We start from the raw sequence: 24,828 nt of genomic DNA, 5'->3' as shown, positions 1-24,828 counted from the left end.
TTCTTTTAAATAAATAATTTACTTCAAATGATGTTTAATAAATCAATTGGTGGAAGTGTGGATTGGTTGAAGTAATAATAAATCACTGATATATAATAAATAGTCAACACCTTTACAGAAAATGCTACTCTCTGTCATTAAATTTGTTCCTAATAATATACTATTTGTTTTAGCTTTTAAAAAAATTTCTAGTCTTAAAATATAATTCTAAAGGCATCATTCTAAACATATTTCGGAATATTTGCTTTAAACAATGCGGTACTCAAAACTTTGTTTAAAAGAAAGAAATGAGAAACAAAAAAAATAGAGAAATAATCAACCCTGATCTAGATAACGCGTATTCTAAAAAATGTCCTTTAGAATTGTTTAACTAACTTTGTTTATTTTCTATATCTGTATATATTTTTTAAATTCTACAATAAATAACAAATCTCTCTGAACAATATGTACAAACACAATTCTTTAAAAAAATACATTTTATAATTTGAAATTTGCTTTAAAAACGTCGTTTTAAAAAGAACAACGGAAGATTGCTGATATCCTTAAGATATGCTCATAAGTTATTGTCAATGTACAGATGCAGATAATCTGGTTGTACAAATGGAGGCTGTATATTAAAGTAAGGATGTGAGTTCATAGAAAAGAATTCTGGTAATGGTATGCCGCAAGAGTACTAAAAACATATATATAAAAAAACTGTATTTAAATCTTACAAAATAAATAAAATTAGCGGTTAATTTTTGTGAATTTGAAAAAGTTGTAAACAAAATAAGTAAGAACATCTTACTTGACTTTCAGCATGAGCAAGGGTTAAAAAGAAATCTGTAGCGTATTGTCCGATCGGATGCATAGAGTTTCGTGAACGTGGGGGTGAAGGGGGAGGTGTTAATAGATTAAACATTGTGGATGAAGAGATAACCATAGGAGCTGTTATTGGTAACAAATGATTACATGAACCGTCATTTAACTGTGGAGAAACTTCATTAATAGCTATATACTGGTGTTTTCTTGAATTTGAAGTGTGTCTTAAAGATTTCATCTTGGTTACTGATATAAAAAAAACAAACAATAACGGAACGGAGAATACAATATGGCAAACATGTAAGTTACATTGAAAAAGTGTATAGAAATATGAAAAGCAAGCTTTAAAAATTAAATACCTTTTAATTGTTCCGAAACTTTATCAAACTGAGATGCACTCCTCTGAACAGCTTTTCTTATTCTTAATTTTCTTCCGTTCATGCGAACAGTTTTCGCTGCAACAAGCATTTCACTTACTGATTTTTTCTCAAAAGTTACAAAACCGTAACCTTTGCATTCTGCTGTTATTCTGTCGGTTACAATCCGCACGTCGTTGACGACACCAAATCCAGAAAAGAACACGTTGAGCTCTTTTTCCGTAACCTTGTAAAAAAATTATTGAGTTATTATTAAACTATCAAATAAACTACTAAATATATTATTTTAAAGCATAAATGAAAATATATTTTGTGTTGTATTTATCTAAATTGAAATAATAATAAATTGAAACATAGTTGTGAATTTAAAAATCGTATTTTGCTACCTTTGCTGGTATTCCACCAATAAATAACTTGTTCATCGTCTCTCCTTTGCTTTCAGATGAAATGATACAGTATACTGACGATCCATCAAAGCTCTAAAAAATGTCCCACTATTGAAATAAAACTAAAAAAATTAAAAGATAAAAAGCTAAAAATATAAATCGATTGCTTAATGTTCCTAAAAAAATTTATTTATTTTTCATAAAATATGAGTTTCATCATTTGAGATGTCACTCTCTGGACGATTTCTGTATTTTTACATGATAATATCAAATAAAATGCTTGACAAAACCTAAAGATAATATTTTAAAAAAAAAGATAGGATTCTGGTATTTGTGAACGCGATAAAACCTTTTGAATAGGTGTTTCCATTTAACAAGCGTTTCAACAACACGTCCTTGAAAAATTACTTTTGTCTGACAATCATTTTTTCGATTGTTGTTCTTTTATATTGTCTAACGAAAACAATAAAATTACCTTCGTGCAAATTTGAAGAGATAAAAATTTTTACGAGTTACTTTTTATTTAAAGCATTATATGAAATTCAGACGCAATTAGACACATCCTTTTTTTTTCGTTCCCATAGGAGGATCTACAAGGAGTTTTGTATTTAGCGAAAACGGATAGGATTTTATTGAAACACACAAAATTATGTTGGTGACGTTGATACCATATTATTCTCACTTGGGAACACCAGTCTAAATCTACAATAACTTGAATTAATTCAAAGTTTTACAGTTTCTTACTTTAATTATACAATATTCGTGAAGGCTATTCTTGTAAAAATAGGTTATGGTAAAGGGATAAATAATGAGACACAATATTTTTTTCTTTTGACTTATCTTACCTAAGTTATTTTTTTATATGAAATTTGTTACTATTTGGTCTGCTTTTCATTAGCTTTAGTTTATTTCTGAAACAACTCGACCGCTCCCATGGGGTATTGGTCTTTATATTTAAAGAAATTTACAGACCGGAACTGAAATCTTAAACTTTGTAATTACCAGTTTTTGTGTAAAGTTTTGTAAACTTTAACAATTAGTCGATGAAAATTCGAATAAATGCGTCATGCAAAGTGGTTTTTAGAGTTTGTCTAGAATATTTCAATCAAAATTAGTTTAAAGACAGGATATAAGGGTAATTTCTTAGAATTAAAAGGTGAAACAAACGGAATCGAAAGAAAAATTTTTAAGTAAAAAAAATATTTTTGTAAAAAAGATTTTGATATTATTTTTGCATTGTTCTTAAATACTATCTTTATTTTTACAAAATATTTTGTCTAAAGCTTTAAAAATGTATTTTAAACATGGTCTAAAAACAGCTCCACTGTTAAGTTCCTAAATTTTCTTTCATGAATTTTTTAAGGATAAAGTTACTTCATGGCAGATTTAGTCTTTCTCGTACTTGGTGACAGCACCTTTTAAAATTTACTCCTGCTTTCTCCTCGGCTACTCTTTTTTATCTTAAACCGATTAATTTCACTTACCGTCTGCACACTTACAAACTAACCACAAAAACTCAATATCCACTTGTAACACCCGTATTGGCATTTACGGTTTGTTCATTTTAACAAATACTAAATCAAAAGTAATTGGCTCTTTTTCTAACATTGCTCTGGCATTGGGCGGATTTGTTTCGCATTTTTGGCAATGCAAAACACTCGCCATGCTCTTATTTACTAAACGAAATTTATCGTGGTTTAACACATTTATTGTTGGTTGTTCTTCTTTGTTAGAGTTTTGTTCGTTGTAAAAACTTCGATGACGATATGAAACCACAGGTGCGTTTGAAGTATCTTTAAGTACGCCTTTGGTAGTCTGAATTGTTGGTAGTTTGTTATATGCAGATTCTGATGAAATAGTCTCAGGAGAGACTTTTGAAAACGTATGATCGATGGCATTATTCACTTTTCTAAACAAAGCTTTTCTTTCTTCAGAAATGGGCCCGATCGGAGTTTTATAATTTTCGTCATTTTCTGTATCATTAGAAACCAACTTCGTTAAAACTTTTTTTTTTTTCCTTTCAGAAACTAAAACTTTTTGGAATGAGGGCTCCTTAAATTCTAAATCTCCAGAATTAAATTTTTCTCCGTCATAACTCTCGGTTACCGGTTCTTTGGGGTCAGGTAGCTTAATATGAGTTCTAAATCTGGATGGAATTTCACTTGGAACCTCATGTTCATCCTCTTTCATTTCTTCTACCTGTGAAACAGTAAGTCCTTTTGATTCTCTTAATGGCATTGGTTTACTTATCATTTCGACAACTTTAACAGTGTCTTCATTACTTTGATCTTTGTTTTGAGGTTGAGCTTTTAGCTTGGCTTCTTCAATCCTATAAAGAATATTTGATATAAGTTTTTCATTTCTTTCATCATTATCCATGTTCTGTGCAGCCTCGTTTCTTGTAAGTATTTTATTACTTGTTTGTTCTCCAGAAGCACGTAATTGAAATACCTCGTTATTATTTTGCGTCAAATGCGTAGTTTCACTTAAAGAAGGTAAAGAATTTTCAGCCGGCAACGAAATTCCAGGATTTTTATTAATTAAACCGCCTGATTTCGAAAGTTCGCTAAAACTTTTTTCTAGAGAAGCTGCATCGTTGTTTTCTCCTGGACTTTGGATTTGGTTTAAACCAGAAGAGAAATCATTGCGCACCGGTTTAAAGAGAACTTGGCCACCTTCTTGCTGTGAATTACTTTTTAAAATGTTATTGTTTACGTATTTACCTTGAGGAAAGAGTGGTGAAGTTGTTTCGGAAGTTTGCAGTGGAGGATTTTGGTCATGTTGAATGCCGTTATTTGGTGAATCAGCTCTCGAAAAACTTGCTGTTGAAGCACTGGTTAATATGCTGCTGTTGCTTTGAACTGGGGACAGTTCAAACTTTTTGTCTGTGCCTGACTCACGAGATTCTTGCGTATTGGAATTTTTATTTTGATTTATTAAAGAAATTTGATTTCCTGATGTGGATGTTGCAGGAACAAATTCCGTGACAGGTAACACGTTTACCGCTTTGATATTTTCTGAGGCTGCAACAGAAGCTGCTTGGTTAACTTCCTTTACGAGCGATGTTGTTGAGCTAATGATTTGCGGAGAGGGCGAAGGTAAATTAGGCTTTGCTTCAATAGGTTTTGAGTTTCCAGCTAAAATTACGGCAGTGTTGTTTGTGACCTCTGAGCTTTTATTTGTACCAAGAGCACTTACTGAGTTGCTTTCACTACTTTTAGCTTTTTCCGTTAACGTTTTAATAATATCGTTAAAGCCCTTCATGTTTTTAATTTCCTCTAACCCATCTTTGCCGTTCAAAACAAAGACAATATTATGAGAACTTTTTTTATCTTCGATGATTGGCTTGTTACCTTCATTGTTGTCCGTCTCGTTTTCTTTCTTTTTAAAGTTTTCTTTTTTGTTAACTTTTAAAGGTAAGCCAACTGTTTCTTTGTCACCTATGAAAAGAAGTAATATTCATTTTTCTACAAATAAAAATCTGAAAAGAAAATCTTTTAAAACAATCCAAAAATAAAGAGTATTTTGAGTTGCATTAAATAGTTGTAATAACGTTTATTTACAGAGATTTTTTTAAAGATCTGTTAAGATTTTTTATAGAGATTCATTAAGATTTTACGCACTTTCTTCTTCTGCTATTGATACGTGCTCTTGGTGATGATAGGGATTTTCGTCAGCCTCACTGTAGTTCTTTTCTTTCTTTTTTTTACGATGACTTGCAGCTGATCGATCGTTCTCTTCATCTTCCTCTTCTTCTTCCTCTTCTTGTCTTTCTTTTTCACGCAAAGCTTTTTCTTCTCTTTCTTCTTTTTCATCTACAACAATAACATAATTTTTTTGAGAGACACCAAATTCACCATTACCATACTCAGAATCACTAAACTCAGCGTCACCAGACAACCTCGTTCTGAACATTGCATAACTATTACAGGTCAATAATTACTAAACACCGAAACTGATTAAGTTATTTAAAAACCTTTAATTCTGTCTTCTTCATCGTCATCAGGTTCGTTTTGCGGACCCCGACCTTTATGATAACCTTGGGGTAATGGTGCAAACGGAAAAGGTCCTATATGATGGCCAGTTGTCACGTCTGAAAAGATTTTTTTTTTTAAATTCTTTATTTATGTGTGAGTGCAAATAAAAAAAAAAATTCTGAATATGGTATACAACTATATATTTGGTTAACTAAAAAATTGTAGAAAAAATCAACTGAACAATACAAATCACCCATCGACAGAAAAAATCTAGACCTTCATCCTCGTCATCTTCTTTACTTGAGTCTTTATGACTCTTCTCGGAATCTTCTTTCTCGTCATTTTCGTCATTTTCGTCTTCATCTTCGTCCTCATCACCTCCATGATAATGTCCCCCTCTTCCACCAATTAAACTATTACTCTTACTATTGGGATCACCTTGCACTAAATGTCCGTCTTCATCCATATGAACCCTACCACCGTGAAATGTAAAACCTAATTTTGACATTAAACTGTTTGAGAACTTTGTGTGTTCATTGTGATCGACTCTTTCACCCCCAAATAGTTTTTCGCCTTTTTCTTCATCATCATTTTTTGGTGATTTGTTAGAATGTCGCCGTTTTGTTTCATCATCGCTATCCCAGTTTTCTTCATCATGGTATCCAGTGTGAATCCCTTGATGTCTGTTCTCCAGATTTTTGAGTACCGTAGGCTTATTTGCCCTTGATTCCTTATCTCGATCATATGAAAAACCCAATTGCTTTCCAAAAAATCTTTTGCCTATTGTCTCATTACTGTGAGATGAGGAGCTATTTAGAAGATTTATAACATCTCGCGCATGTCCGTTATTAACATGCTTTTTCTTTGGCTTGTGTTTATAATGTATTGGAAGACATTTATGCAATACCAAAAGTATATAAAAAATGACTAAAATTAATAAAGTTTTCATATTTCATCAAGAAAGTTGTAAATCAGCAGCATGTTTGCTTATTAAAAAGTGGATTGAGTTCTAGTGTTATTGTCAACAAACTTCTTGCTTGACTGATTATGTGCTTCAGTTCTGTACAACATAATTTAGTCACCATTCTACTGAAGAAATAGCTCTTTTTAAATGGCGTATTCTGTGTTCTTTTTTTTTTTTTTTTCCAAAAGAAATTTTAATAGTAAATTGGCTTTGCTAACTTTTTTCCGACGTTATTTTTTTCTTACCTCAGTTTCACTGACATGGGCTTTGGCCAAAATGATAGTCACGGTATGTCAAAAGCTTTTAACCGATAATAAATTGCTAGAATTCAGCTCTTTTAGACTTTCTTGAAAACTAATAATCTACAGTTTCTATGCACAAAAAGCTTTATAACATGGTTTTTACCCCCTTTGCGCTACTATAAATTTTTGTAAACAGGAGGTCACGCCAATTTGTTAGAGCGGGTTTAAGTCATAGCGTAACGTCAAAATATGACAGTTACAAAAATGTCAGTGTATGAGCTTCTAAAGCAGTTAATCTGATTAAAATAAAAAAGATAGAGGTATTAAAAAATATTACAAATGAATTAAACAGCGGTTTATAAAGAAAAAAAAATTACTGAACTTCTAAAAGATTCCCAAAACCAGGGGAAAGTAGATCTGGTGAATTAAAAATAAACTGAGTTGCAGATTGTTTTACCACAGTTGCTTCTTTTACAAAGAAGAGTAGTAAGAGTAGAATACTCTTTATTAATAGCTTTACTAAGCGAACAAATGGATTTATAAACAGGAATGGAATCATTTTTTAACTGAAATAATTCAACTTTTTTCTTTTGTTCTATTATCTCGTTATTTTTTCGTTATTTTCTCGTTATTGTCTTGTTTTTTTTCTTGTATTAGTATTTTTTTTCCCTATCCTATTTTTTTTATTCCTTTCTTTTAAAGTGAGTTTTTTTTTTTCTTTTAAGTTTTCTTTTAAGTTTTCTTTTAAATTTTCTTTTAAATTTTCTTTTAAATTTTCTTTTAAATTTTCTTTTAAATTTTCTTTTAAATTTTCTTTTAAGTTTTCTTTTAAATTTTCTTTTAAGTTTTCTTTTAAATTTTCTTTTAAATTTTCTTTTAAGTTTTCTTTTAAATTTTCTTTTAAATTTTCTTTTAAATTTTCTTTTAAGTTTTCTTTTAAATTTTCTTTTAAATTTTCTTTTAAATTTTCTTTTAAGTTTTCTTTTAAGTTTTCTTTTAAATTTTCTTTTAAATTTTCTTTTAAGTTTTCTTTTAAATTTTCTTTTAAATTTTCTTTTAAGTTTTCTTTTAAGTTTTCTTTTAAATTTTCTTTTAAATTTTCTTTTAAATTTTCTTTTAAGTTTTCTTTTAAATTTTCTTTTAAATTTTCTTTTAAGTTTTCTTTTAAGTTTTCTTTTAAATTTTCTTTTAAATTTTCTTTTAAGTTTTCTTTTAAATTTTCTTTTAAGTTTTCTTTTAAATTTTCTTTTAAATTTTCTTTTAAGTTTTCTTTTAAATTTTCTTTTAAATTTTCTTTTAAATTTTCTTTTAAGTTTTCTTTTAAATTTTCTTTTAAATTTTCTTTTAAATTTTCTTTTAAGTTTTCTTTTAAGTTTTCTTTTAAATTTTCTTTTAAATTTTCTTTTAAGTTTTCTTTTAAATTTTCTTTTAAGTTTTCTTTTAAATTTTCTTTTAAATTTTCTTTTAAATTTTCTTTTAAGTTTTCTTTTAAATTTTCTTTTAAATTTTCTTTTAAGTTTTCTTTTAAGTTTTCTTTTAAATTTTCTTTTAAATTTTCTTTTAAATTTTCTTTTAAATTTTCTTTTAAATTTTCTTTTAAAATTTCTTTTAAGTTTTCTTTTAAGTTTTCTTTTAAATTTTCTTTTAAATTTTCTTTTAAATTTTCTTTTAAGTTTTCTTTTAAATTTTCTTTTAAATTTTCTTTTAAATTTTCTTTTAAATTTTCTTTTAAGTTTTCTTTTAAATTTTCTTTTAAATTTTCTTTTAAATTTTCTTTTAAATTTTCTTTTAAGTTTTCTTTTAAGTTTTCTTTTAAATTTTCTTTTAAATTTTCTTTTAAATTTTCTTTTAAATTTTCTTTTAAATTTTCTTTTAAATTTTCTTTTAAGTTTTCTTTTAAGTTTTCTTTTAAATTTTCTTTTAAATTTTCTTTTAAGTTTTCTTTTAAATTTTCTTTTAAGTTTTCTTTTAAATTTTCTTTTAAATTTTCTTTTAAGTTTTCTTTTAAATTTTCTTTTAAATTTTCTTTTAAATTTTCTTTTAAGTTTTCTTTTAAATTTTCTTTTAAATTTTCTTTTAAATTTTCTTTTAAGTTTTCTTTTAAGTTTTCTTTTAAATTTTCTTTTAAATTTTCTTTTAAGTTTTCTTTTAAATTTTCTTTTAAGTTTTCTTTTAAATTTTCTTTTAAATTTTCTTTTAAATTTTCTTTTAAATTTTCTTTTAAATTTTCTTTTAAATTTTCTTTTAAGTTTTCTTTTAAGTTTTCTTTTAAATTTTCTTTTAAATTTTCTTTTAAATTTTCTTTTAAATTTTCTTTTAAATTTTCTTTTAAATTTTCTTTTAAATTTTCTTTTAAGTTTTCTTTTAAGTTTTCTTTTAAATTTTCTTTTAAATTTTCTTTTAAATTTTCTTTTAAGTTTTCTTTTAAATTTTCTTTTAAATTTTCTTTTAAATTTTCTTTTAAATTTTCTTTTAAATTTTCTTTTAAGTTTTCTTTTAAATTTTCTTTTAAATTTTCTTTTAAATTTTCTTTGAAGTTTTCTTTTAAATTTTCTTTTAAGTTTTCTTTTAAATTTTCTTTTAAATTTTCTTTTAAATTTTCTTTTAAATTTTCTTTTAAATTTTCTTTTAAATTTTCATTTAAATTTTCTTTTAAGTTTTCTTTTAAGTTTTCTTTTAAATTTTCTTTTAAATTTTCTTTTAAATTTTCTTTTAAGTTTTCTTTTAAGTTTTCTTTTAAATTTTCTTTTAAATTTTCTTTTAAATTTTCTTTTAAGTTTTCTTTTAAATTTTCTTTTAAATTTTCTTTTAAATTTTCTTTTAAGTTTTCTTTTAAATTTTCTTTTAAATTTTCTTTTAAGTTTTCTTTTAAGTTTTCTTTTAAATTTTCTTTTAAATTTTCTTTTAAGTTTTCTTTTAAGTTTTCTTTTAAATTTTCTTTTAAATTTTCTTTTAAATTTTCTTTTAAGTTTTCTTTTAAGTTTTCTTTTAAAGCAGATTTAAAAATTAGTGTTTTCTTTAGAATTTTTCGTTCATTTTCTAAAAATATTCCACAAATAATTAAGCCAAAATTAAATTTTCAGAAGCATCCACGAATTTATTTCCTGTCAGTGACTGTTTCTTTTATTAATGGATAAATGAGCCATTACGTTCTAACATGACAAAAATGTTAAAGAATAATGGATAGCCAATAACCTTAAGATTAAAAATTTCTGATATATATATATATTATTCTACAAGCTCATTGATCAATAATTATTTTCATTGATTTCTCATTGATCAATAATTATTTAGAAAATTTTAAAAATTACAAATTGTCATGGTGCAGGAAATTACAAATTGTCATGGTGCAGGAAATTGCAAATTGTCATGGTGCAGGAAATTACAAATTGTCATGGTGCAGGAAATTACAAATTGTCATGGTGCAGGAAATTACAAATTGTCATGGTGCAGGAAATTACAAATTGTCATGGTGCAGGAAATTACAAATTGTCATGGTGCAGGAAATTGCAAATTGTCATGGTGCAGGAAATTACAAATTGTCATGGTGCAGGAAATTACAAATTGTCATGGTGCAGGAAATTGCAAATTGTCATGGTGCAGGAAATTACAAATTGTCATGGTGCAGGAAATTACAAATTGTCATGGTGCAGGAAATTGCAAATTGTCATGGTGCAGGAAATTACAAATTGTCATGGTGCAGGAAATTACAAATTGTCATGGTGCAGGAAATTACAAATTGTCATGGTGCAGGAAATTACAAATTGTCATGGTGCAGGAAATTGCAAATTGTCATGGTGCAGGAAATTACAAATTGTCATGGTGCAGGAAATTACAAATTGTCATGGTGCAGGAAATTACAAATTGTCATGGTGCAGGAAATTACAAATTGTCATGGTGCAGGAAATTACAAATTGTCATGGTGCAGGAAATTACAAATTGTCATGGTGCAGGAAATTACAAATTGTCATGGTGCAGGAAATTACAAATTGTCATGGTGCAGGAAATTACAAATTGTCATGGTGCAGGAAATTACAAATTGTCATGGTGCAGGAAATTGCAAATTGTCATGGTGCAGGAAATTACAAATTGTCATGGTGCAGGAAATTACAAATTGTCATGGTGCAGGAAATTGCAAATTGTCATGGTGCAGGAAATTACAAATTGTCATGGTGCAGGAAATTGCAAATTGTCATGGTGCAGGAAATTACAAATTGTCATGGTGCAGGAAATTACAAATTGTCATGGTGCAGGAAATTACAAATTGTCATGGTGCAGGAAATTACAAATTGTCATGGTGCAGGAAATTACAGTTATTTAGAGTAATTTTAATTTCCTGCACAATTATATTTGCATTTTTAATGCCCCATATAGGGACAAAGTCACAGTTAATACACAATTTAATCTCACCTTCATTGATATCTTTCAGTAATGGAGGAAAAGATAAATCATTGTCCATTCAGTTGACTATTTTCGAGTAATTTCTAATAATTGAAAATCTTGAACCTTAAAACAAAATTGAACCTTGAAATTTTGGTACCACGGATGCTCTGAAAGCTATTTCACTTTATAGAACTTTTAAAATTCATTGAAGTCCATGTTCTTTTGTGTGTTTTGTTTTGTTTTGTGTCAGGCAAAGATTAAAAAGTTTCTGGATTAGCGAAAAAAAAAAAAAGGTCGAGTATTATACATTTTAACAACCGGACTACTAGGAAATGCCGATTCTGAGCCATTGATATATTCCTATACTTAAGCCAAGCATGCAAGATGGCGTCGTGTTTTTTTTCCGTTCTAAAATTATTTCTTTCCGCAATGTTAAGGAATGGATCTGATTTTGTAGTGCCCGATGGCTAGCGTTCGAATTCCGTCTTGTAAGATGTGTCTTTTATCATCGTTAGCGCTGAGAGCAACTTTGTTGATTTCTTCGGTGTAGACATCGTGATGACGTGATCGTATAACGTTCATGGTGGCGAGTTTTTCTTGTTTATCCTTCAAGCAGTCACCACAAGGTATTGATAACTTCTTGAAAGTCAAGACCTTCATCCAATTTTTTTAAAACGTAAAGACACAAGTGACCGCAATAAGAGGTATTACCAAACTGAACTCTCTCGCTGTTGTAATAAACCGGACTTTTCAAATAATCGACAAGTTCGACAAGAGGAGGCTGAGCGTAAGAATCAAAACTATACTTTTTGTCACCGTCTTTAAACCAACACACCCAATGAAACCCACCAGTGCTTGAATCGCCCGTATTCACGATCCCACATTCTTTTTTCATTGTCTTTTTCGGTAACTCATCCCTGACAAACACACCTTGAAAGTTTTTTAATTTTAACTGTTTAGCAACCTTTATCAATTGAAAGTTAGTCAAAGCTTCATTAGGTAAAACAATTCCTTCTACGTCAATCCATTGAAAGTCGATCATTTTTTTAATTTCTTAAAAAGTTTATCCGAATTTTTTAACAAGAGCTTTTCATAGAATGGCGCCTAAAAAAGGAATGCTTGAGAAGGGTGAATTAGGTCCGAGCAATAAGCCGGCTCCAGCATATTTATAACCTTTCCCAGTTTTAATGAAGAGTCCATCACCGTGAACATTTTTAGTCCATGGGGTAATAAACAATCCTTCTCCACCTAAAGTTTTTATCTTCATTCCTTTTCCATTTTTGCTCAAGTAAACGATTCCTCTTCCAGCAATTTTATCAACCATAGCAGAGCCAGCAGAAGAACCTACACCTGCTAACAATCCGGTGGCTAGAGCTGGAACTACTTTTGTTGCAAGTGTACTTCCTATCATACCCAATAACGGTAAAAGAGCGCCAATAAATCCGCCTTCAATGGTTGAGTTGTATGCAATTTGTTTTTTGCTTAATTTAAGAGTGACTCCTTTACCAGTTTCATACGCTTTTTTAATTTTGTTCAATTTCACATTAGTGATAGCGAGAACATGTTTACCGTTCAAGTCTTGATGAGAAAGCTTAATGCTAGTATCGGTTTTGTGTTGAATGGCTTTTTAATTTTCTTTTAGTAAACCCTAAAACTGAAGAGATGCTATTCTCCACATTAAAGTCAATCAAATAATTCAAGCCAAGTTTAATGGTTGATTTTAAAGTATTAAGATTGATTCCAATTTGAAGGTTGCTTGGTGAGTAATTAACTTTATTTGCAATAATATAACTTCCACGTTGAGCTGATTTTATTGTGCTTAAAATAGACCTTTGCAAATACTCATTGATGTCTTTAATGTCATAGCTTCCTGATGGAATGATAATGTTCTCCCAATGAGCTCCATTGTTCATGCTGTATTTGAAAGAATTGTTTTTACTGTTTACATTTGGAATGCTGTTGTAAGTCTCAAGACCGAGAAAAGCCATTTCATAACTTTTCCTTCGTTAAAAACGATTTTATCCAAAAATTCAGTGGTGATAACACTTGATTTTCCATCTACATCGATGATTATACCTGACATTTTTTAAATAATAATTATTTTTTAAATTGTTTTAGAAAAATAAAAAATCGTCAAATCCGCTTCTGTACTTTCCCTCGTTCTTTTTAGAAGAGAGATCGATGACAGCAAATCCGTGAGGTTCATTCCAGCAATGATTGCAAAAAGCTTTAAAATCTTCTATTTTCATATCGCACGAAACGTGGTCTTGATAAATGTGATTAACGCTTTTTTGGTCTTGTTTAAAGAGGCAAATAAAGTTGGCATTTTCTCGGATGGTATGTCTTGGAATCTCAAAATAGTTTTGAGCGAGATAAAAGCAGTCAACGTTAGAATGTCTTCCTCGGATGTAATATTTTTCGCACTTGTTTTGATTGGTCAATTGCAAATCGTCAAAGATCATCAAGTTGTTTTTGGTTGCATCGAGATCTTGAGGTTCTGGCACATCGTCAGCCGTTTCAAAGAATTGACACTCCATATCATCGTTACCAGGATATTTTTTTGAAAGGCCATTAATAACATCTTCAGGGTTTAAATTCAATTTTTCCATTTCGTCTTGTACATCATCCGTTAACAAATCAACAATATCCTTTTTAGGAAGTTTATTTTCGAAAGACCTTTTGAGTATTTTGTATTCGGGTTGAAATAGTGATTTACCAAAGACATACAATCGGTTGTAATCTAACCACCCAGATCTTAAAAGTAAATTTAAGAGCAGCGTTGTTTTACCATATCCAGACTTTCCAACGATGATTCCTCGAATGCTTCTCGGTAAAAGCTTGCTGTTGTTTCTTTTGGTTTTCCCAATTTTACACGACAGTTTCATCACTTCCATATTTTTTATATTAAAAAAGTTTTTATATATGTTAAAATGTACTGCATTAAGTGTAGAAGAGAGACTGAAACCATTCACTTGAAAAACGAGATCACAAAAAACAACAGAACTATGTTGAAAGGGACTTGCAACTCTTGTGGGATAACAAAATGCAAGTTTGTTTCGGCTGCAAAAGGAGGAGACTTGGTGGAATCGATCAACAAACTCTCAAACAAAATAAAGCTTCCATGGGCAAAGTTTCCAGGAGAAATGCACGTTCCAGGTATGAACTTTGCTGGACCTGGTACTAATTTAGATAAAAGACTCACTTCTACAGACATGTATCAAGATTGGAGCAAACCGGTGGATAGAGTGGACAATGCTGCATATCACCACGATTTAGCTTACAAGTATTTTAACGACAAGCAAAACAGAAATTTAGCAGATCGAATGATGCTTGAAGAAATGAACTCTATACAAAATCCCACTCAGAGAGAAATAAACGAGCGAAAAATCATCGAACCCATCATCAAAGCCAAAGCCAAATTCGGATTAGGTGTGAGTGATTTGAAATGGACGGATCAACTTGCAGAGGAGCTTCATAAACCAGTAATACATCATTTCAGAAGAAGAAAAGTGTTTGTGAATGACATTGATGAAATATGGGCTGTAGATTTGGTTGACATGCAAGCGTTTTCAAAGTTCAACAACGGTGTAAAATACTTGCTCATGGTTATTGATGTGTTTTCAAAGTATGGATGGATTGTTCCATTAAAGAGTAAAACTGGAGTTGATGTAGCTAGCGCTCTAAGCAAAATATTTGAGGAGAGAAAGTGCGTCAAAATGTGGGTGGATAAAGGAAAAGAGTTTTACAACAAGCATGTACAAGCTCTAGGTGTGCAATTATACTCCACTGAAAATGAAGAAAAAAGTTCTGTTGTTGAACGATGGAATAGAACAATGAAAGAGAAAATGTTTAAATACTTTTCAGCTAACAACACCAATAAATACATTGACGTTTTAGACAAAATGGTTGATAACTACAACCACACCAAACACTCTTCTATCAAAATGACACCAGTTGAAGCCAGCGATGAAAAGAATAAAGGTAGGGTATGGTGGAATCTGTATGGAAAGGATCAAACATTACCAGCAAAACCAAAATTCTTAATGGGTGATCATGTGCGGATTGCAAAAAAGAAGTCTCATTTTGAAAAGGGGTATACACCTAGATGGACTGAAGAGGTTTTTACCGTGTTGAAAGTTCAGTATACGAATCCGCCTACGTATAAAATCTCTGACGCTAACGGTGAAGAAATTCAAGGTACCTTTTACGAGCAGGAGATGCAAAAGACATATCAAGACATATTCAGAATTGAAAAAATCATTCGCAAAACCAAGAGCAAGTCGTTAGTCAAATGGTTGGGATATCCAGACTCGTTTAATTCATGGGTAGATAATAATGAATTGTTAAGTTTGCAAAAATGATCTAAAAATTTATTTTTAATATGTAAAATGCATGCTCCTCACAAGTTTTTTAGAAATGTTGCCTCAGCAGAAGTCCACAGTTTGGATTTGCAATTAAAAATTTTGGAAGAGAGGGTTAGAGAGTTGAAGGAAAGAAGACCAAACAACATTATTGTGTCTACGAAAACTTTAGATCATCCACCTTATTTCAACGTTAACGAACAATATGAGATTTTTGCCCAGAAAGACATTAAATTTGCTGCTCTCTCACATACAATGATAGCTTTATCCATTGGGCTGAATTTGGAGAAAGGTGTTGCAGTGATAACATTAATGAATAAAATTACTGATCAATTGAATTATAGAAAAAACGAAGTTATTATTTCAGAGTCTGTAGATGATGTTATTATGGACGTGAATAGTAACAGCAAACAGGACGTGATTGTTAAAAAAGGAGAAAAACTTTGTAAGATTAGTTACATTGATTTAAAATAGTTTTTTTCTTAATAAAAAATGGAAATATTGAATGAAAAACTTTATCCAGTTCTTCCATCAGCTCCTATAGAAGAAGGAGGGCATGTTTACCGTCTTCAGAAAATAAGCGAAATTCAGAAAGAGATAGAGAGTGAAAAAGCAAAGCGAGTTCATCTAAGCAAAAAGTACCATCGCGTGTTTAGGATCATTTCTAATGTGGATAATACAATGCAAGCCTTATGCATTGCTTTAGGTGCGACTGGAATTGGGCTTTTGTCAACCATTATTGCTAGTCCTGCAGCGATTGCGTGTGAAGGTGTAGCTATTGGTATGGGGTTTTTATCCATTGTAGGAGGGCAAGTGAATAAAAAACTAGCATTAAAAGCGGAGAAGCATGAAAAGATCAAAGTGTTGGCCGAGTCAAAATTGAACACGATCAGCGAACACATTTCCAAAGCGTTGATAGACGGAAAAATAAGCGATTCAGAGTTTGAATTGATTTTAAACGAGCTTCAAAAGTTTAAATCCTTAACAGAGGAAATAAGAACTAAAACAAAAAAGGGAATAGATGAAGTTACTAAAGAAAACTTGATTCAAAAAGGAAGAGAAGATGCGATTCAAACGTTCAATAACCTTTTTAAGAAAGGATCAACGTAGTCGTAAAACCAATTTATGTTTTTTTCCACGTATTTTAAAAAGATGTTTTTCTTTAAAATACAAGACATGAATAAAAGGGATGAAATTGTGAAAGAAATTAATGACAGAAGAAACGGCAACATTTCAGATGCTAATCTTCAGACTGATTTGAGAAAGCTTTACAAGCCTCTGATTGAAAGCAATCAAAAGATGATTAAAAGCCTGTCAGTCGATCAAAAAAAGAAAAGACCTTTCGAAGTGAACAAAGTTGGAGATAAAATGTACATTGGAAAAATGGAGGTTGAAATAGATGGAAATGATATCATTGTCGGTGAAGAAAAGTATAATGGAACAAAAGGCCTTTGGGAACTGATGACTGAATTAACAATACCAAAGAGCTATACCGATGAAGATTTGCAAAATTATGAAAAAATTTTAATGGATAGTGATGCTATAAGATCTGATTCGCAACCGCATAAACCGAAATCATCAAGAAGACCAAAGTATCAGCAACTTATTGCTCCTATTTGGGAAAAAATAATGTGTATTGAAAAAGGTAAAAAAGGTCGTGGTGTCATTATTCTTCCAGGCGATCCTAATGCGTTGGTGGAAAAGCTTGAATTGAGTATTGCTGCATGGCATGCTGGGAATAAAGAGTCAAGAAATGTGGCTGTTGCTATTTGCGATGAGCTGTTGAGACAAGGAGAGATTAATAAAGAGGAATATAAATCGTTAATGAGGACTATTGATAAAATTATTTAAAAAATTGTTTTTATTTAAAAAATGCTCATTGTGAACAAAAGAAGATATGTAAAAAAGAACGTTGTTGGTGGAGGTGGTATTGTAGACATGATTAAAAATTTCATAAAAAGAGCAGCTGCGTCAAGTGTGCCAAAAGCAACAGTGAATTTGCTTAAAAATGCTGCTACAAGTAAAATTGGACAAGAAGCAATTACAGCTGCAAAATCTGCTGGGACAGAGTTAGCCCTTTCAGCCATCTCCGCTGCTAAAGACGTGGTTATTGATAAAGGTAAAAAGACCATTGAGAAATTAAAGACTGGTTCATCTATTCAAAGTAATAAAATGTCTAAAAAGAACGCGATTCGAATTCAAGACCTGGTGAAAATGGGACAGGGTATGAAAATAGCATGAAGATAGCATTCTGTTGCGATGGCTTGTTATAAACTTGCGATGGCTTGCGATAAGAGACATTTAAATGAATTAAATAATTTTTTTATTATATAAAAAATGATAAGTACTGAGCGATTAAGAGTTACTGAGAACCCAGAGTATGATATTGGTATTGAAAAAGTTGATTTTTTTGAGTATCTTCCAACCAATCTCGATTTAAATTCTTCAGGCACGATTACTTTTGAGATTGACTGTCAATCGATTCAAACAGTACCATCAGAGGCTTACATTCTTATTGAAGGAGTGTTGAAAAAGAGCGATGGAACCTTTTACGATGCTAAAGACAACATTTCACTGGTGAACAACGCTTTGATGTATTTGTTTAATGATGTGACTAATGACTTGTCGGGAGAGCAAGTGGAAAGAGTGATGTATCCAGGTCCAGCCACCACCATACTTGGATTGATGAAATATCCTTATGGATTTCAGTTTGCTGATGGATTAAAGCAAATGTGGTATATGGATACGTCAAATCTTGTTGGAAATTCAGGATTCATTGTTAGACGAGACCATTTGTTTGCAGACACTACATCCGTTGGAGCTTTTTCGTTTAAAATTCCGTTGAAGCACATTTTTGGATTTTGCGAAACCTATGACAAAGTTGTTTATGGGTTTAGACATACCATCACCTTTACAAAGAAAGAATGTGATGATGCGATTTATAGAGCGGAGAGCGTTAGTGCAGGAATGATCAACCTTAAAAAATTCAGACTTTATATGCCTCGCGTTGAATTAGATATTTCGAAAAAGACTGAATTCATGAATTTAATGGCTCAAAAAATTCCCATTCAAGTGGCTTATAAATCAAACAAATGTGAAAGACAGCTTATTCCAGCCGGTCAAACAGAATTTACCTGGTCGCTTGGAAGAGTCACTGACAAAAGCATTCCAAGATTTATCTTGTTCGGACTTCAGACAAACAGAAATTCCAGTCAAACAGTTAATCCGTCACTATTCGACCATTGTGATGTTAGCAATTTTTACGTGACTGTTAATGGAATAAAGTATCCAAATTACAATTACGACTTGAATTTTGGAGAAAAGAGAGTGGTTATGGCTTATTCAGATGCGTTCTCTTTTGATGAAAAATATTACGGCACAAATGAACTTGTTTGTCAATCTGGGTTAAGCTTGCTTGAATATATAAAATTATATCCGTTGTTCTTTGTGGATATCAGCAAGCAAAAAGAAAGAATGACGTCGGAAACAGCTGAATTAGTGGTAAACCTTAAATTTCGAACTTCAACTATTGCAAATACCGTTATTTTTGCAGTGGTTATTTCTGACAAACTGCTTAAATTTGTTTCAGATGGAACCAACATGACTGCTGTTTATTAAGATGTCTTTTCAGGAAAAATTGAATTGACTTAAAAAAAAATCTTGGTATAATAAAATGAGATATACAACATCGTATTTGAAAAATTTGCTGAATGAAAACGGTGTTATTAAAACAGCAGATGATTTAATAACGTTGATGATGCTTGCGGTTGAAAATAATTTGATCAGTAAAGATGAGATTTTAGAAAGAGCAAAAGAAAAAAAAGTAAAGCCTCCTCCAAAAGAAAAAAAACCTGTTGATCCAAAATGGGAATGGCTTAGTTTAGTTAAGAAAAAACCCATCATGTGAGAATAACCAACATTGAAACGGGTGAGGTGGTAGAATACAAGTCTCTTTACAAAGCGATGGCAGGAACTGGACGTGGATGGAGATATTTAGAGCGTCGAGATGGAAAGGTTGATAATGGAATCAAGATTGAATTTTTAAATTCTGAAAAGCTTGAAAAACGTAAAAAGCAGCAAAATTGATTTTTTAACTTTTAACATGTTAAAAATTGACTTAAATAAAATTCTTGGCATAAATAAAAAGATGGAAAGCATGCAAAAGGATGATCTTTTAAATGCCATTGATGATAGCTTTGAGTCAACTTCTGATACGGCTAAATCAAAAAGTTTGCTTAAATTTCTAAAAAACGTAAGAAAACTTCCAAAGGAACATCGAATCATTTTCAAAGAAATGGTTGAAGTAGCACCTTTTGAAGAAGTGATCAGAAATATAAAAGAAGACATTTATCTGCGTAATAAATTCCTGATCGGAACAAATTGGAAACTAAATGCTAGCGGACGTAATAATTGTCGTAAAATCACTGAACATATTAGAGAGATTAAAAATATGTATTCACGTCTTTCTAAATAATTTTTTAATTCTTTTCGCGGGGAATTAAAAAACGGTGAAAACTTTTCGAAGAAGAAAATATGCTGAAAGTGTGCCAAGATTTAAAAAAATTGAATTGACTTAAAGAAAATCTTAGTATAATAAAAATGAGTATCTATTCTTCAAAACCAGAATTAATTGCTAAAGAGCGAAAACTTGAATGCATCGAAAAAAATTTTCTTTCCCTTAATAAAATGGGTGATAAAACTGATGCTAAAAAGCAAAAAGCTAAAACTGTCGCCAAAGAGCGAAAAATTGAAAGCGACATAAAGAAAAATCTTTCCGTAATAAAAATGGAAAGTAAAACTGTGAAAGATCGAAAAGTATCAATGGCATCATTAAGAATGGATGCTAAAGAAAGAGCTATAAAAGGCTATACCAGAATGACCAAGGAAGAGCTTGTTGAGGCAATAAAAAACACAAGACCTATCATTGGGTATGGTCCTGCTCCTCGTAGACGAACGACTGAGGCAAGACCGTTGCCTGTTAATGAAAGACCTACCGTGGTTAGGTTTGTTCAACCAGCTGTAAAAGTTTCTGTAAAGCCGACAAAAGTTTCTGTAAAGCCAACAAAAGTTTCAATAAAGCCGACAAAAGTAAGGTTTGTTGTTGGTTCTGAAAGACCTGTGCCTGCTCCAAGACCAAGGTCTGACGACTTGATTTCATTCGAACCTTCTACTCTCTTGCAAAATCGGGTGACAAGAGATGAACCCTCTATTCTTAACACACCGGTTATCGATTCAACAAACGTTATTACACCTAGACCGGTTCCAGCACCAAGACCTGGTTTATTTTCAAGTCTGACGGCAGTTACAAAAAGTGTGGCGTCTTATGTTAAAACTAAGTTTAATAATATTAAAGAATGGATAGAACCCTACGTTCCTGAAATAGTCAAGAAGAATGTAAGCGAATCAGTGAAACAAATCGATGAAAAGATAAAGTCTATCAAATCACTTGTATTAAAAACAGTGTATAAACAGCCCGTGTCAAAACCAATTATAGTACAACCTGTGTCAAAACCAATTATAGTAAAGTTTAAAATGACTGAACATTCAGCGGAGAGTGCTGTGAGGCAATTTTCTTATAGACCTTCTTCTCGATATCAAGACCTTGCATCCTTTTTTAATTTGGTGAGAGAGTCTGCCATTCAAACCATGGAAGGAGAAAGAAATACAAAGGTAAGAATTATTTTAACGTGCGAAATGAAATCTGTGAGCATCATGACTGGTGAAGAAGTGACTCGGGAAGCAAACTTTTCATCAAGATCAGAGATTATTCTAGCAGCTACAGATGTAAGAGCACTCATAGGTGAAATGGAAGAAAAAGTCTTGGAAAGTAGTGTCAAATACAATGCTTTAGGATCTAATTGCACTATATCTAATATTTTAAGAATGGACATTAACTTTACTGATTACGAACCTCTCAGCGGTTCTTCCTATATTGAGCTGCCTGACGATCTGAAAAACAAAAAGGCGATCATCAACATGGAAAACAACGACAACCAATGTTTTAAATAGTCAGTCACTCGAGCTTTGAATCTGAAAAATAGAGACAACGAAAGAATCGATGAAGACTTGGTTCTAAAATCAGAAGAGCTGAATTGGGATGGAATGGAGTTTCCTGTCAAGCTTAATAAAATCGATAAGTTTGAAAAGAATAACCCAACTATTAGCATCAACGTCTTTGGGTATGAAAATAAAAAACCTTACCCTTTGCGAATATCTGAATTTACAGATCGAAAGCACTGTATTGATTTGTTGTTTATTTCAAACGAAGACACTGACCATTATTGCGTGATTAAAAGTTTCAGTCGGTTTGCTGGTTCCTCAGCATCGAAACATCAACACAAAAGATATTTTTGCCGAAATTGCTTGCAAGACTATGACCAGGAAGAAAAGCTTCAACATCATCAACCTTATTGTTATGATAACACCTCAGTAAGAATCGAACTTCCTAAAGAAGGGACGACCGTTCAGTTTAAAAACTATCAAAAGGGTATGAAAGTTCCATACGTTGTATATGCGGACTTTGAAAGTTTCATCAAACCCATCGATGACAACACTGAATATAATAATAAAGAGTCATGCACCAAACAATATCAAAAGCACGTTCCAAGCTCCTTCTGCTATTACATCAAATGCTTTGACGATAGCCTTTACAAGGGAAAACCAGTCATGTACACAGCTGAAAGCGAAGAGGATGACGTAGCTCAAAAGTTTATAACCATGCTTGAATCTGATCTTATAAAGATTTTCGACAAGATTGATTTAATAAAAGAGAAAGTCATGGCTGTTAAGGATGAAAAGAATTTTGAGACTGCAACCGAATGCCATATTTGCAAAAAAGATCTTAACGGTGATAAAGTATGGGATCACTGTCATTTGACTGGAAAGTACCGTGGTGCTGCTCATAAGAAATGCAACTTGGATTATAAAATTCCAAAATTTATTCCCGTTGTTTTCCATAATTTATCCGGCTACGACAGCCATTTGTTCATCAAGAAATTAGGCGGGAAATTAAAATGCATACCCAACAATGAAGAAAAATATATCAGCTTCACAAAAAGCATCAAAGTGAGAGAATTTATTAATAAGAAGGGTAAACTTCAGGAAGTATGGAAAGAGATAAGGTTTATTGACAGCTTCAGATTCATGTCCTACAGTTTAGACACTTTGGCTAAAAATCTAAACAACGACCAATGCAAAAACGTTGCTCAATATTACTCTGGAGAGCAGTTTGATTTATTAAGAAAAAAAGGCATTTACCCTTATGACTGGGTAGACTCGATTGAAAAGTTCTCCGAAACGCAATTACCTCCTATTGAAGCATTCCATTCAAAACTGAATGATGAGGGAATAAGCTCTGAAGACTATGCGCATGCAAAAAACGTTTGGAATGTATTTGGATGTGAAACGTTTAAAGATTACCAAGAACTGTACAACGTGTCCGACGTGCTGATACTTGCCGATGTCTTTGAAAATTTCAGAGACGTGTGTCGTACCTATTACAAGCTAGACCCTCCATGGTATTACACCTCTCCTGGTTTGGCTTGGGATGCCATGTTAAAGGAAACTGGAATTAAGTTAGAGTTTCTAACCGATATTGATATGCTCAATATGATAGAAAAAGGCATACGTGGTGGAATCAGCATGATCTCCAATCGATATGGAACTGCTATCAACAAATACATGAACAATTCCTACGATCCTTCAAAACCATCTACATTCATTCAGTATTTAGATGCTAATAACCTTTATGGATGGGCTATGTGCAATCCTCTTCCTGTTAGAGGATTTAGATGGATGGCTGAAGAGGAACTTTTAAATTGGAAATCCATACCTTGTATTCTCGAAGTGGACTTGGATTATCCTAAAATTCTACACGATTTGCATAACGATTATCCTTTGGCTCCTGAAAGATTAAAAATTAATAAAGTCGACAAGCTGGTTCCCAATTTAAACAACAAGGAAAAATACGTCATTTATCATGAAAACCTAAAACTCTATGAACGACTTGGATTGATCGTTACCAAAATTCATCGAGGTATTACCTTTGAAGAAGAACCTTTCATGAAACAATACATTGACCTCAACACTGCATTAAGAGCAAAAGCTAAAAACGAATTTGAAAAAGAATTCTTCAAGCTCATGAACAACTCTGTCTTTGGAAAAACAATGGAGAATATTCGAAAGCATGTTGATATTAAACTGGTCACCACAAGAAAAGAAGTCTTGAAATTGTCAAGAAAACCTAATTATGATCGACATGTCATTTTTGACGAAAACCTTGCTGCGATTCACATGAAAAGAACAAAACTCTTTTACAACAAGCCTGTTTACTTGGGAATGTGCATCCTAGACCTGAGCAAAACTCTCATGTATAAGTTCTATTACGAATACATGAAGCCTAAATACAACGATCGCGCGAAATTACTCATGACTGACACTGACTCGCTCATTTACGAAATCAAAACGGATGATTTTTATCAAGACGTTGCTGACGATGTTGAAGCTAAATTTGACACCAGCGAATTCACGAAAGACCATCCTGCCGTTCAAAACTTTGGATTTGACGTTGGGTTTAAAAATAAAAAGGTTATCGGTAAGTTCAAAGATGAAGCTGCTGGTAAACAAATTAAAGAGTTTGTCGGGCTTAGACCTAAACTCTACTCCTATGAGATCTTTAATGAAAAAGAAGAACACAAAAAATGCAAAGGGGTTAAAAAGAAAGTCGTTGATAAACACATCACTCATCAACATTTTAAAGACTGCTTATTAAATGGAAATGAATATCTTACCACCATGAACGTTATACGATCACGTCAACATAACGTTTACACCGAAGAAATCAACAAAGTTGCTCTCAGCGGTAACGATGATAAAAGACACATCTTACAAGACGGAATTCAAACGCTAGCCATCGGGCACTACAAACTAAAACCCTGCTTTACATTTATGGACTATGATAAACTCTTCGGCCATGATGATGACAAAAAAACATAATCACACACTACTATCTTTTTTCATTAAATATAACTCAGAACATGATTACACATTTAAAAAAAACGACGCCATCTTGAATTCCTTAAGTATAGAAAAGTATCAATGGCTCAGAACCGGCAAGTCCTAGTAGTAACCGGAAAACATTCCAATGATATATTTTGTTTTTTTAAAATTTTTGATAGACAATTCTTTCCTAGAATAGTGAGAATCATAGCAAGCCTACATTAAAACGAAACTGAATTGCAAAACCAAAACAAAATAAACATTTGATTTTTTGCACCTAAATTTTCAGCGGAAAGAAGATCTTTGCATAGGAGACATTTGAATATATATACTTTTTTGG

At 31.5% G+C, this 24,828-nt stretch overlaps 2 protein-coding genes across 3 annotated transcripts; both read right to left on the bottom strand.

The window, feature by feature from the left end:
• On the bottom strand, positions 1-1,987 carry LOC145194510 (uncharacterized). 2 transcript variants are annotated; one of them, XM_080072175.2, is made up of 5 exons: positions 1,914-1,987; positions 1,565-1,657; positions 1,161-1,404; positions 788-1,047; positions 1-673 (listed from the first exon to the last, which is right to left on the bottom strand). In XM_080072175.2, exons 1-5 carry the CDS (start codon positions 1,932-1,934, stop codon positions 554-556), a joined length of 738 nt encoding a protein of 245 aa, XP_079928301.2. In that variant the 5' UTR covers positions 1,935-1,987; the 3' UTR covers positions 1-553. The 2 variants fall into 2 exon arrangements, with proteins under 2 accessions (XP_079928301.2, XP_089935956.1); XM_090079830.1 differs by having other exon boundaries at positions 1-607.
• A 779-nt stretch (positions 1,988-2,766) lies between these two features.
• LOC145184868 (uncharacterized) lies at positions 2,767-6,995 on the bottom strand. Its single transcript, XM_080060650.2, has 4 exons — positions 5,818-6,995; positions 5,541-5,657; positions 5,188-5,379; positions 2,767-5,004 (listed from the first exon to the last, which is right to left on the bottom strand). The coding sequence occupies exons 1-4, from the start codon at positions 6,488-6,490 to the stop codon at positions 3,113-3,115; spliced, it is 2,874 nt and encodes a 957-aa protein (XP_079916776.2). The 5' UTR covers positions 6,491-6,995; the 3' UTR covers positions 2,767-3,112.
• Between the last annotated feature and the right edge of the window lie 17,833 nt (positions 6,996-24,828).

The sequence above is a fragment of the Hydra viridissima genome, unplaced genomic scaffold (genome assembly GCF_058129835.1).
Source record: "Hydra viridissima isolate aposymbiotic clone 2 unplaced genomic scaffold, HvirCarnegie_v1 scaffold_2, whole genome shotgun sequence".
In the NCBI taxonomy this organism is placed as follows: domain Eukaryota; kingdom Metazoa; phylum Cnidaria; class Hydrozoa; order Anthoathecata; family Hydridae; genus Hydra; species Hydra viridissima.
This window is presented reverse-complemented; position numbering and strand designations above follow the sequence as displayed.